Source organism: Oryctolagus cuniculus, chromosome 19 (assembly GCF_964237555.1).
Source record: "Oryctolagus cuniculus chromosome 19, mOryCun1.1, whole genome shotgun sequence".
Taxonomy (NCBI): domain Eukaryota; kingdom Metazoa; phylum Chordata; class Mammalia; order Lagomorpha; family Leporidae; genus Oryctolagus; species Oryctolagus cuniculus.
Window position 1 is genome coordinate 34,172,073 of NC_091450.1, and position 14,491 is coordinate 34,186,563.

The window sequence follows — 14,491 nt, forward strand, 5'->3', positions numbered from 1 at the left end:
AGAGCCCTAGCCAGCTCCTGGTGACAGCCACAAAACCCTTCCCAAACTGTGTGTCATTCCCTAGGAAGGGGACACAGCCCAGGCTGAGGTGAGGACAGGAAAGGGATGGAGTTCAGGAGGAGGCCGACCTCAGCAGTCAAGGCAAACGGCTGGTCGCCCAAGAAAAGCAGGAACTGACACACAGGCCATTCTCTAACGACCGTTTCTCTCAGAGATGGACGGGTATCGACACACTACTAAACTGCCCCATGAGACAGCCCTGGGTCAGCAGTGGGCAACCCCTCTTGCTTGACAGAGAACCTGCCCCCACAGAGGGCCCGTGGGCAGCAGGCTAGACAGCTTTATCGCGCGACTGTAGGCCTCAACCACCCCAGGGCACAAGTGTTCTGAGAGGGTGTGCTAACTGGGCTAAGAACCCCTACACCTGCAACTGTCCCATTCCTATGAACCTGACCCAAGAGACCAGACCAGCTGCCAGCTCAACAGAACCCTGTCTCCGGCTGTCTCTGTCTGGGGATCCTCTCAGCCCACACCCACGGCCCCAAGGGCCACTGCTCCACTTGCCGTGACTACGCAGAAACAGCCGAGCATGTCAACATCCCAAATCCAGGAAAACGTCTTCGCTCTCCTTAAACAGCGAAGGGCACGGCCCACTGGTGAGGGAAAGCAGCTGCCCTCCAGAGCTCCTGCCAGCCAGAGCTGGGAGCAGACCCGGGAACACACCCTGCCAACAAGCAAGTCCTGCTGTTTTGGAAGCACAGCTGGGCGCTGCGAGCGGCCAGGGTGTTGACACCTAGGGAAACAAGTCGCTGCCTGTACCGTCCTGAACAAATAACGGCCTGTTTTCATACAAAACGCATGGAAATGGGGTCAGTGTCATCACTCGGCGGGTCAAGCGCAGCTGACACCATCAGCATCTCACGGGAGCGCCAGTTGAGTCCCAGCTCCTTCGTTTCCAACCCATCTCCCTGCTAATGCACCTGGGAAGGTGGCGGAAGACGGCCTGAGTGCTTGGGCCCCTGCACCCACGTGGGACACCTGAAGAGTTCCAGGCTCCTGGCTTCAGCCTGGCTCAGTCCTGGCTGTTGAGGTCATTTGGGGAGTGAACCAGAGGATGAAAGACAACCCCCCCAGCCTCTGTCTCTCCCTCTCTCTCTAACTCTGCCTTTCAAACAGATATTTTTAAGCATGCACAGAGTTACAGTACCGTCGAACGTTTCCTCATACACCCAGCACGCGTGGGGAGTGGGCCGCGCTGCCAGGCTGCCGGGACGTGCACCTGGTCAGTCTCCCTCCAGGCTCCCTCTCACTCCCCACTGTGTGTCTGCACAGGTCCCACAGGCTCCTCACTGCTCTACAGGTGCACCGGCAAGTACCTTGCCCCGCCTGCCCTCTTCCCGTCTTCCGGAGCGGTTATGTCACAATCTTTGGTTATATAAACACTCCATTTGGTTGTTATGACTGTGAAGTGTTGCCCACTACTGGGCCCAGCCCTAGTCCCTCTTATTCCACTTCTTATTGCTCCTGGAAATGGCCTTTGCCTCAAGTGTCTTGTGCTTGACTTCCAGGCACCCGTCACACTTCCAGGGTGCTGAGCAAGGGCTCAGCCAGCTCTGGGGTCCCCAGGTTGGTCTTCTCAGTTTGAGGTAGTCCTATTTGTTTTGTTTTGGTTTATTGGGGGGGGGTTAAGATTTATTTATTTGAAAGTCAGAATTACACAGAGATAGGAGACACAGAGAAAGAGCAAAATTAACAAAGGCAAAATTAAAACAAATGGGGGGCGGCGTTGTGGTGTAGTGGGTAAAGCTGCCACCTGCAGTGCCGGCGTCCCATATGTGCACTGGTTCGAGTCCCGGCTGCTCCACTTCCCATCCAGCTCTCTGCTATGGCCTGGGAGAGCAGTAGAAGATGGCCCAAGTCCTTGGGCCCCTTCACCCATGTGAGAGACCCAGAAGAAGCCCCTGGCTCCTGGCTTTGGATCGGCATAGCTCTGGCCGTTGCAGCCAACTAGGGAGTGAACCAGTGGATAAAAGATCTCTTTCTCTCTCTCTGCCTCAGCCTCTCTATAACTCTTTCAAATAAATAAATATTTAAAAATAATTTTTAAAAAGAGTTATTCACTTATTTGAAAGGCAGAGTTACAGAGAGACAGAGAAGAGAGAAATCTTCCATCTGCTGGTTCACTCCCCAAATAGTAGCAACGGTCAGAGCCCGGCCGATCTGAAGCCAGGAGCCAGGAGTTTCTTCCGAGTCTCCCACGTGGGTGTAGGGCCTCAAACACTTGGGCCGTCTTCTGGTGCTTTCCCAGGAGCATTAGCAGGGGGCTGGGTCAGAAGGGGAGCAGCCAGGACTTGAACGGGCACCCATACGGGATGCCGCACTGCAGATGGCAGCTTAACCCACGGCACCACAGCGCTGGTTCCCCAGGTCTTTGATCCATCTTGAATTGATTTTGGTATACGGTGAGAGGTAAGGATCTAATTGCACTCCTCTACGTATATACATCCAGTTTTGCCAGCATCATTTGTTGAAGAGATTATCCTTACTTCACAGCATGGTCTGGGCACTTTTGTCACAAGCGAGTTGACTGCATGTGCGTGGACTACTTTCTGGGCTGTCCGTTCTGTCCCACTGACCGATGTATCGGTTTTTATGCCAGTACCAAGCTGTCTCAGTTACTCCAGCTTTGTCGCATGCTTGGAGTCAGAACTGTGAGGGCTCTAGCTTGATTTTTCCTGCTCAAGACAGCTTTAGCTTTGCGGGGTCTTTTGTGATTCCATATGAATTTTAGGATATTTTTTCTACTCCATAAACAATATCATTGGTATTTTGGTAGGGATTGCAAAGAATCTGTAGACTGTTCTAGACAGATTTCTGCTTTGTGAGTTCACCATTAGCATCTAAAAAAGCTAACGAATTTCACGTTTATTTTGTAACCTACAACTTTACTGACGTGGCTTGTCAATTCCAACAGCTTTTTGGCAGAATGTTTGGGTTTTCCATGCGGAGCATCATGGCACCTGCAAACGTGGATAATCTGACTTCCTCTTTCTGATTTCCTCCTCCCAACTACTCCTGCTAAAAGCCCCAGTAACGCACTGCGCAGGAGTGGTGAAAGTGGGCATCCGTGTCTTGTTCCAGATCTGAGGAGAACGCCTGCAGTCTTGTCTCATGCAGCATGGCACTGGTTGCTGGTGTGTCATATACAGCCTGTAGAATTCTGAGGAATGTTCCTTCTTTACCTAATTTGAAGAGCTTTTATCATGAAGAGGGGCTTTCTCCGCACCTACTGAGACGACCAGGTAGCTCTGACCCGTCATTCTATAGCATTTATCGTGATGTATGCTCTTTTGACGTGGTTTCAGATGAAATTTGCTAGTATTTTGTTGAGAATCTTCGCATCTTGCTCACTACGGACACATCAAAGGTATCTGGGCTCAACTCGCAGACCCGGCTCCCAAGTCCAGGTCTCTGCCAATGCAGACTCGGAGGCAGCAGGGACGGCTCAAGCTCTTGGGTCCCTGCCTCTCCGTGGCAGACCCAGATCAAAATCCTGGTTCCCAGCTTCAGCCCATCCTGGTCCTAGCCATTGAAGGCATCGGGGGAGTGAACCGGCAGATGGGAGCTTGCTCTGTCTCCCACATACATTAAAAAAGGAAGAAAAAAAATCTACAAACAAACGTATAAATCTTGATCAGGACTGATATGCACACTAAACTGTTAGGGAGAAGTACACAAGAGCACACTGAATAGAAATGCATCCCGTTAAAACAAAGGATGTGGCAGGCAGAGGACGGTCATGTGAGGGGAGATACAGCCACGTGCTTCCTGTAGAACAGGGGTAGTAAATACACGTAGACACTTCAAAAAGTTCATGGAAAATCTAATTAAAAAAGCTTATTTTGATGCAAACTTTTTTTTTTTTTTTTTTTTTTTGACAGGCAGAGTGGACAGTGAGAGAGAGAGACAGAGAGAAAGGTCTTCCTTTTTGCCGTTGGTTCACCCTCCAATGGCTGCCACGGCTGGCGCACTGCAGCCGGTGCACCGCGCCAATCGATGGCAGGAGCCAGGTACCTATCCTGGTCTCCCACGGGGTGCAGGGCCCAAGCACTTGGGCCATCCTCCACTGCACTCCCGGGCCACAGCAGAGAGCTGGACTGGAAGAGGGACACCCGGGACAGAATCCGGCGCCCCGACCAGGACTAGAACCCGGTGTGCCGGCGCCGCAAGGCGGAGGATTAGCCTAGTGAGCCACGGCGCCGGCGTGCAAACTTTTTTTTAAGATTTATTTTATTTATTTGAAAGACAGAGTTACAGTGAGAGGTAGAGACAGAAAGAGAGGTCTTCTATCCGCTGGTTCACTCCCCAGATGGCCACAATGGCCAGAGCCACACCGAACCAAAGCCAGGGGTTAGGAGCTTCTTCCGGGTCTCCCACACGGGTGCAAGGGCCCAAGGACTTGGGCCATCTTCTACTTCTTTCCTAGGCCACAGCAGAGAGCTGGATAGGAAGTGGAGCAGCCAGGTCTTGAACCAGTGCCCACATGGGACGCCGATGCTTCAGGCCAAGGCGTTAACCCACTGCGCCACAGCGCCAGCCCCCACCCCCTATTTTTCAACATTTATTTATTTGAGAGGCAGAGGTCCCACCCACTGGTTGAGCTCCTAGATGCCTACAAGGGCCAGGAATGGGCTTGGGACAGAGCTAGGAAGTGAGAAAATAACCGCGTTCTCCCACAGGAGTGAGAACCCGAGTCCTTCAGCCATCACTGCTGCTTCCCGAGGCCAGCCCGGCACCAGCCAGCACTCCAGTGCCGGCTGCAGGCGTCGTCACCACTGCTGCTCCGGGAGCTTTCTGGAGATCCCTCCTGCGCCCAATTTCAAAATTTCTGCACCAAAATAAACGTACCTCTTTAAAAAACATATTGATTTCAGAAGTTAGAGTTAAAGAGAGAGGGAGAGAGGGCAAGACAGATCTTCCATCCACTAGTTCACTCCCCAAAACAGCTGCAACAGTCAGGAGAGGCAGAGAGAGAGAGAGAGAGACAGACAGACAGACAGACAGACAGGTCTTCCATCCACTGGTTCATTCCCCAAATGGCCGCAACGGCTGGAGAGAGAGAGAGAGAGAGAGAGAGAGAGAGAGAGAGAGAGAGAGACAGGTCTTCCATCCACTGGTTCATTCCCTAAATGGCCGCAACGGCTGGAGAGAGAGAGAGAGAGAGAGAGAGAGAGAGAGAGAGAGAGAGAGAGACAGGTCTTCCATCCACTGGTTCATTCCCCAAATGGCTACAACGGCTGGAGCTGCACCGATCCGAAGCCAGGAGCCAGGAGCTTCTTCTGGGTCTCCCATGCGAGTGCTGGGGCCCAAGGACTGGGGCCATCCTCCACTGCTTTCCCAGGCCACAGCAGAGAGCTGGATCGAAGTGGAGCAGCCAGGACTCGAACCTGCGCCCATATGGGATGCCAGCACTGCAGGCGGTGACTTTACCTATTAAGCCACAGTGCCGGTCCCATAATTTTTTCAATATTCATGCTTGACATTTTTTATCATAAAACCTTCAGGTAAAGGGACTTTCTAACATATGGATAAGTAGTTTAGCCATTTCTGGAAGACAGGCTGTGTGAGAACCAATAAGCAAGAAAGGATGTAATCTTAAGACCCGAAATGTTCTAGGGGCTTTAAAGATGGAAAGGTATTGAACTTGGAGGGGCGGAGGACGGGAAGAGAGCCGGTGCACAGCAGGACAACTGACCTCCGTTCCTGATGGCTGTGATCCCGTGGTAGAAGTCTGCGAAACTCATCACACCAAGCCCACTGGGATCCAGGTACTGAGTTAAGTCCTTCACCTGCAATCAGCAAATGAAAATATGTTACCCAGAGCATTTACGAAATCGAGGTGGGGTGTAGAGTGCACCTGACCTCTATGCCACACACAGAGGGCAGCCCGCGAGCGGCGGTGCTGAGAACAAGGCCGACGCAGCCACTGCTCAGGGGTACATCTGCAGTGAGTGAGTGTTAGAATACAACTACACTACATCACAGCGCTCAGAAAATAATAAAGAGATAAAAAGGATTCAAGAGAAAGTGACAATACTGACACGAGGCAAACGTGATTGAACACATAGACATTCAAGCCGCTGAGCGAAAGATCAAAGCAAAAGCACAGGGCAGATCCAAAATAATATCTGGGCAAAGTTCCCAAAGCAAACGCAGTTCCGGCCACATAGGGAAAAAATACACAAGTACGTAAGCATACCAACTTCCGCCCCACAAGACCCACTCCTCAAAGACTCAGATCTCCAAAACTCATTCAGCCAAATTCCTTAAACTTTAAAGAAAAACCTTTTATTCTTTATAAAGCTATCTAAGAGTCAAGGGACGAAAACAAGAAAGAACGGTAACAGAGGAGGTGGTAGGCTGCAAATACAAAGCACACAAAACGGAAATGCTCACTGCCTGATATGAGCGCTCACGCTGTGTACAAGTGATGGAGTACGGCAGGGTACCCCATGAGAAAGCACCACTGATGCTTAGGAAATTAAATTACCTCTTAACTTTTTGGCACCAATGACAACACTATTCTTTTTTTTTTTTTTTTTTTTTTTTTTTTAAGATTTCTTTTAGGAGCCAGCATTGTGGCATAGTGGGTTAAGCCACTGCCTGCATCCCATATGGGCACCAGTTTGAGTCCCGGCTGCTCCACTTCTGATCTGGCTCCCTGCTATAGCTTGGGAAAGCAGTAGAAGGTGGCCCAAGTCCTTGAGCCCCTGCACCCACATGGGAGACCTGAGAGAAGCTCCTGGCTCCTGGCTTCGGATCAGAATACTTACTGGAAAGTTTAGATATACACCTAAATGTAGCTGACTGGCACAAAGCTGCTGAAGGGTGGTACTGGAAAGTCATATGCCAGTCTCTCTCCTGTTACACGGGTTTGATCCCCTCTATAACAAAAATAATCCTTTATTAAAGATGTATTTATTTATTTGAAAGTCAGAATTACATAGAAAGAGAGAGGGAGAGACAGAGAGAGATCTTCCATCTGCTGATTCACTACCCAAGTGTCCACAACAGCCAGGGCTGGGCCAGGCAGAGCCAGGAGCCAGGAGCTCAAGCACTTGGCCACCTCCCGCTCCTTTCCCAGGCACATCAGCAGGGAGCTGGATCAGAAGGAGCAGCGGGACTTACACTGGAACCCATAGGGACGCGGGCACTGCAGACAGTGGCTTAGCCCTAAGTGACGAAACACAGCACAGGCCCCCTGGACGATGGAATTTTAGAGTAGGAGGAGGCACTGGGGTGCAGTGGGTCAAGCCAACAACTGGGACACTCGCATCCCATGTAAGGGCAACCGGGACTGAGTCCCACCTCCACTTCCTGCTAGCATGCTTGGGAGCATCAGGTGGCGGCCCAAGTACTTAGGTTCCTGCCACCTACATGGGAGATTCTGATGGAGTTCCTGGCTCCTGGTTTTGGCCTGGCACAGCACCGTCAGTCTCAGGTATGTGGAGAGTGAACCAGTTGCTAGACTGTCACTCTGGCATTCAAATACATAAATAAATAAAACTTTTAAAAATGAGTGAGGGGGGTGTGGCACTGTGGTGTAGTTGGTAAAGCTACCGCCTGCAGTGCCGGCATCCCATATGGGTGCTGATTCGAGTTCCGCCTGCTCCACTTCTAGTCCAGCTCTCTGGCCTGGGAAAGCAGTGGAGGATGGTCCAAGTCCTTGGGCCCCTGCATCTGTGTGGGAGACTGGGAAGAAGCTCTGGGCTCCTGCAGCTCCGGTCACTGTGGCCATTTGGGGAGTGAACCAGCAGATGGAAGACCCCCCCGCCTGCCGCCTCTCTGTAACTCTTTCAAATAAATCCTTAAAAAGAGAGGAAGAAAGATAAAAACAGAAAAACAGCACAGAAGAGAAAAACAAAGAGGGTAGGACAGTGCATTTGGCCGGTGACAGATGATTTTTTACCACAAAATGAAGAAAAGATCATTAAAGAGGCCTAGTAAGGTAGAGTGGGCTGGGTGAGCACATTAAAAGGTGTAGAAACGGCCGGCGCCACAGCTCACTAGGCTAATCCTCCACCTGCGGCGCTGGCACCCCAGATTCTGTCCCGGTTGCTCCTCTTCCAGTCCAGCTCTGTGCTGTGGCCCGGGAGGGCAGTGGAGGATGGCCCAAGTGCTTGGGCCCTGCACCCGCATGGGAGACCAGGAGGAAGCACCTGGCTCCTGGCTTCAGATCGGCGGGTGAACCAACGGAAGGAAGACCTTTCTCTCTTTCTCTCTCTCTCACTGTCTAACTCTGCCTGTCAAAAAAAAAAAATAAATAAATAAATAAATAAATAAATTAGGCCAGCGCCGTGACTCACTAGGCTAATCCTCCGCCTTGCGGCGCCGGCACACCGGGTTCTAGTCCTGGTTGGGGTGCCGGATTCTGTCCCGGGTGTCCCTCTTCCAGTCCAGCTCTCTGCTGTGGCCCGGGAGTGCAGTGGAGGATGGCCCAAGTGCTTGGGCCCTGCACTCCATGGGAGACCAGGAGAAGCACCTGGCTCCTGCCTTCGGATCAGCGCGGTGCGCCGGCCGTGGCGGCCATTGGAGGGTGAACCAATGGCAAAAGGAAGACCTTTCTCTCTGTCTCTCTCTCTCACTGTCCAGTCTGCCTGTCAAAAAAAAAATTAAATTAAATTAAATCAAATTAAAAAAAAAAAAAAAAAGGAAAAGGTGCAGAATCATCAGGGATAATTCACAGCGGCCACAGGTACTCCTCTTGGGCTACCCCACACTGGGCGGGCTGACAGCTGCTGGCATAGCAGTGAGACACAGAGAAAGCCTCGGGGAGGCCCTGTCCAGGACAGAAGGCAGATAAACCAGATCCGATCCCTAGCCTGGTGGAATAAGCAGGGTGTTGGCGGAGGGCAGGGCCAGGCCTGGGACGCCAAGGAGATGACGTCACACGTGGTACTGCTCACAGCATCAGCTCCCTGTTCCTCCTGACAGCAGTGCCTTTACAGCTGTATCTGGAGGCCTCGAATCAGGCAAACTAACAACAGGAAGGTTAGGTCCTGAGGCCTGCACTGAAGCCAAAGAGAGGGGTTTCAGAGGTGCAACTGCAGAAGGTGGCGAGACACACAGCCCAGACGAGAACAAGAATCTAGGCTGCTGCTCCAGGGTGGGGCAGGATCGCGGGAAGCTGGGCATTGAGAGTGTCTTGGAGCTGAGTGCTGTGGCTCTGCTTGGGACACCCAAGTCCCACATCACAGTGCCAGATCCAGTCGTGGCCACCCTACTTCCAGCCCAGCTCCCGGCAGGCAGCAGGTCACGGGGCCCTGTTCCCCACGTGGGAGACCTGGACGGAGCTCCTCCCTTCTGGCTTCGACCAGGCCCAGCCCTGACCGTTGCAGACATCTAGGAGTGAACCAGTGGATGACAGATGGAGCTCTCTCTCTCTCTCTCTCTCTTTTCCCCCCAACTCTGCCTTGCAAATAAATAAAGCTCAATAAAATAAAGAGAAAGTCTTGCACCCCAGCTTGAGGGCCGACATCAACGAGATTTCCTCCTGGTCTTCGGGAGGCAGGGGAGTCACGTAAGGGAAAGGAGTGACCACTGGAATCCAGGGAACCCAGTCCCACTGGGCAGAGCAGGAAGAAAGCTAGAACCCAGCAGCGAGACGCAGCTGTCCAAGTTCCGGTGAGAAAGGCCCAGGGAGCTGTTGGCAAAGCTCGGGCACCACTGAGAAGCGACGTGGAGAATGAGGGGCGTCGGAGAAAGGAGACCCCGGGGGCCAGGCCCCAGCACTCAGCCCCACCAGCGCAAGGTTCTCTGACCCCTCACAGCATCCAGGGGGCCACCTGTACCCAGACCCACGCTCCGAGTGTCGCTGGGCAGGGACATCCGTGTGTGAGCTGATTCACAGAAACAAGTGAGTCAGCATTCGCATCTCACAGAAATCTGTCCATCAAGAGCCCTCCTGGACACCATGGTCCATACTGACCAACCTCTAGGATTCCTGGGAACACCGAAACCAAAGCTACTTGAAGAACAAAATGTACCAAGTTGGTCACTTGTTTATTAACCAAAGGCTTCTTAAAAAACCATTCACCAGGAGCAGGTCCTTTCATGCTACCCTGTTAGAACGATCAAGGGGGAAACAAAGGGCTTGTTCTTTCAAAAATAGTTCTGAAGATTCACTTATTTATTTGAAAGGCAGCGTTACAGAGAGAAACAGACAGAGAGATCTTCCATCCACTGGTTCACTCCCCAGACAGCCATAACAGCCAAGGCTGGGCCAGGTCAAAGCCAGGAGCCAGGAGCTTCCTCCAGGCCTCCCACGTGGGTGCAGGAGCCTAAGCACTTGGCACCTTCTGCTGCTTTCCCAGGCCATAGCAGGAAGCTGGAATGGAAGTGGAGCAGCTGAGAAATGGACTGGTGCCCATACGGGATGCCAGCACTGCTGATGGTGGCTTCACCCACTATGCCACAGCACCAGCTCCCCACCAAAAATTTTTTTTTAATTTCCCTTCATTTGAAAGGCAGAGAGATCTTCCATCTGCCAGTTCACTCAGCAAATGCCCACAGCAGCCTGGGCTGGCCCAGGCTGAAGCCAGGAGCCTGGAACTCCACCCATGTCCCCCACAGGGTTGGTGGGGACCCAAGTGCTTGAGCTGCCTTCTAGGGAACAATTAGCTAGAAGCCGAAATGGGAACCAGAGCTAGCCCTGGAGCCAGGCACTCAGACACTGTTGGAAACTCCCCCTTGACCTACACTTCCTTTATGCCTGAGGGACAGACCCATCTCTGGGCAGCTGATTTGGTACAGTTCTCGTCCTCTCAAAGTACTCCACGCGAGGCTCTCAGAAGAAACTGGTGATGCTGTCAGACAACCCACCCTTCCTGCACAATCTGCAGGGCCAGAAATCCAAGCCGAGACCTCAACAGGGCGGCCCGAGCGAGCCAGCCTGCCCCAGCAAACGGACAGAGTGGGCTTCAAAGGAGCCTGCTGTGCAACCAGCCACGGAGGGAGGGAGTCAGCCCCTAGCAGCAGTACTCCAAGGGAAAACTTAACCAAAAAATGGCATTGCGGCTACTAATCCGGAAGACAAGAAAGCAGAATCCTCACAGACGTCACACCGAAGGGGCGAGTGCTCAGTGCAGCAGCGCCAGCACCGCATCCCAACAGCCCCGGTTCAAGCCTCAGCACCCACGAATGTGCACGCGACAGCTCCCTACCTAGGCCCTTGGCTCTCACGTGGAGACTCGGATGCAGTTTTTGGCTCCCAGCTTCAGCCTGGCCCAACCGTGACTGCTGAGGCTCTTTGAGGAGCAAACCAGCATATGGAAGATTTCTGTCTCTCTGCCTTTCAATTGTAAGTAAAATTACCCAAAAAATCACATTAAAAACACTGCAAAGCACCCTTCAAAGAGAGAAACGAACCCTATTTCTGCATCTTGTTGCAACTATATTTTTTACAAAAAAGTATATAAGTTTTCTTTATTGTTACCACAAAGAAAATAAATCAGTAGCCTTTTAAGATACTTCAAGTTCATCTTAACGTATTTTTAGCTGTTATTTGAGATAACTGTAGGTTTACCTGCAATTCTAAGAAAAAACGCAGACAGACCCTGGGTGCCTGTTATCTTACGATCACAGCCAGGAAACACACACTGGCGCAGTGCAGGTGCAGAAGCTCCGGCTCCACTCTCCACAGTCACCTCCCTGCCGCTGCCTCACCCGCAGCCACTGCTTCGTCTGCACTCCTGTTTCCTCAGCTCAGTGTCACACAGAACGTCACATTTTGGGAGTGACTTTTTCACTCAACAGAATTCCCTAAACAGTCACCCCGGCTGTTGCCTATATTAACACTTTTGTTCCTTTTCATTCCTGAGTAACGTTGCAAGGAAATAATATATTACAGTTTCTATAACAATTCACCTGTTGTAGGACATCTGGTGGTTAGTTAAGTTGCTCTATATTTTTATGTGAAATTGCTGGGTCATACAGTAGTTGTGTGTCTAGGATTTTTTTTTTTTTTTTAGGATTTATTTATTTGAAAGGCAGAAGTACAGAGAGAGAGGGAGAGGCAGAGATCTTCCATCTGCTGGTTCACGCCACAAATGGCTGCAAAGGCCACAGCTGGGCCAATCCAAAGCGAGGAGCCAGGAGCTTCTCCCAGTCTCCCACATGGGAGCAGGCGTCCAAGTACTTGGGCTGTCTTCCGTTGCTTTCCCAGGAACATTACAGGAATCTAAATTGGAAGTGGAGCAGCCAGGACTCAAACAGGTACCCATATGGGATGTCAGCAACACAAGCGGCAGCTTTACCCACTATGCCACAGCGCTGGCCCCGCATATCTAGTTTTTTTTGTTTTTGTTTTTGTTTTGTTTTGTTTTGTTTTTTAAGATCTGTTTATTTATTTGAGGGGCAGAGTTTCAGAGGGAAGGAGAGGGGTTTTCTATCTGCTGGCTCACTCCCCAAATGGTCACAACAGCTAGAGCTGAGAAGATTCAAAGCCAGGAGCCAGGAGCTTGTCCGGGTCTCTCTCGTGGGTGCAGGGACCCAAGCACTTGGGCCATCTGCCATTGCTTTCTCAGGCCATTAGCAGAGAGCTAGATCAGAAGTGAAACAGCTGGGACTTGAATCATTGCCCATATGGGATGTCAGCACTGCAGTCGGAGGCTTAACCTACTATGCCATAGCGCCGGCCCCAGGCAGTTTCTTAAAAACTAGATGCCGGGAGGGGCCAGAGCTAGCGCAGCAGGTTAAGCCATCGCCTGCGGCACTGGCATTCCATATGGGCACCAGTTGGAGTCCTGACTGTTCCACTTTTTATTATTATTATTATTATTTATTTGACAATGAGAGAGAGACAGAGAGAAAGGTCTTCCTTCCATTGGTTCACTCCCCAAATCGCCGCCACGGCGACGCTGCGCTGATCCGAAGCTAGGAGCCAGGGTCTTCCTCCTGGTCTCCCATGCGGGTGCAGGGCCCAAGCACTTGGGCCATCCTCCACTACCCTCCCGGGCCACAGCACAGAGCTGGACTGGAAGAGGAGCAACCGAGACTAGAACCGGTACCATATGGGATGCCAGCGCTGTAGGCAGAGGATTAACCAAGTGAGCCACCGCGCTGGCCCTGTTCCACTTCTGATCAGCTCCCTGCGAATGGATTGGGAAAGCAGTGGAAGATGGCCCAAGTGCTTGAGTCCCTGCACCACATGGGAGACCCAGAAGAAGCTCCTGGCTTCAAATTGGCCCAGCTCCAGCCACTGTGGCCATTTGGGGAGTGAAACAGCAGATGGAAGACCTCTCTCTCTGTCTCTCCCTCTCTGTCTGTAACTCTGCCTCTTAAACAAATAAATAAAACAAAAGAAAAAAAGAGAGAGGGCGAGGGAGGGAGGGAAGAACTGCCCACTGTTTCCAGAGCGGCTACGCCCTTTACGCCCTCCAGAGTCATACGGCGACTCAGCTCCTCCACGTCTTCAGCTTCAGCACTGCGTATTCTGACAGTTCTATCTCATCGATATTGAATCTGTAATTTCGGTCAATATATCTAATGTTAGTGATGCCAAACATCTTCTTCTGTGATGGTTGACCATCTGTATATCTTCGGTGAAATTTCTCTTACTATCATATTTAAATTAAGACATTTTCAACAAAGCTTTTTAAAAAAATATTTATTTATTTGAAAAGCAGAGTGACAGGGAGAGAGGACACATGCAGAAAGAGAGAGACAGAGAGATGATGATCTTCCAGCCAATGATTCACTCCTCAAATGTCTGCAAACATCCGGGCCTGGGCCAGGACGAGACCAGGCGACAGGAGTTCCACCGGGTCGCCAAGTGAAAGAACCCAAGACCCTGGGTTTCCCCCCTCGGAGGCACATCAGCAAGAAGCTGGATCAGAAGCAGAGCAGAGGCCAGCGCCGTGGCGCAGTGGGCTAATCCTCTGCCTGCAGCGCCAGTATCCCATATGGGCACCAGGTCTAGTCCTGGCTGCCCCTCTTCCAGGCCAGCTCTCTGCTGTGGCCTGGGAAGGCAGTGGAGGATGGCCCAAGTCCTTGGGCCCCTGCACCCACATGGGAGACTGGGAGGAAGCACCTGGCTCCTGGCTTCGGATCAGCACAGCTCCGGCTGTTGTGGCCATTTGGGGAGTGAACCAACGGAGGGAAGACCTTTCTCTCTGTCTCTCCCTCTCACTGTCTGTAACTAACTCTCAAATAAAATAAATAAAATCTTAAAAAAAAAAAAAAAGAATAAGAAGAAGAAGGAAGAAGGAAGAAAAAGGATATAAAGAGAATTGAACATGAATCTTGATGTGAATGGAAGGGGAGAGGGAGTGGGAAAGGGGAGGGTTGCGGGTGGGAGGGACGTTATGGGGGGGGGGGCATTGTAACCCATAAACTGTACTTTGGAAATTTTATTCATTAAATAAAAGTTAAAAAAAAAAAAGAAGGAAGAAGAAGGAGGAAGAAGGAAGAAGGAGGAGGAAGAAGAAGAAGG

The 14,491-nt window shown here is 51.4% G+C and overlaps 1 protein-coding gene and 1 long non-coding RNA gene across 5 annotated transcripts in view; one reads left to right on the forward strand and one right to left on the reverse strand.

Annotated features, from left to right (window-relative positions):
• Positions 1-14,491, reverse strand: part of RAB11FIP3 (RAB11 family interacting protein 3) — a 102,028-nt gene that overhangs the window by 44,467 nt on the left and 43,070 nt on the right. For all 3 annotated transcript variants that reach the window (XM_070064197.1, XM_008252705.3, XM_070064196.1), the window contains one exon: positions 5,756-5,849. In XM_070064197.1, coding sequence (XP_069920298.1) covers positions 5,756-5,849 — 94 coding nt within the window. The remainder of the gene's footprint in view (positions 1-5,755; positions 5,850-14,491) is intronic.
• Positions 1,482-4,903, forward strand: LOC103346539 (uncharacterized). Of its 2 annotated transcripts, none has more exons than XR_011384485.1 (3): positions 1,482-1,626; positions 3,142-3,427; positions 4,740-4,903. It is a non-coding gene; the product is annotated as an uncharacterized lncRNA (long non-coding RNA). The 2 variants fall into 2 exon arrangements; XR_007917952.2 differs by having other exon boundaries at positions 3,142-3,302.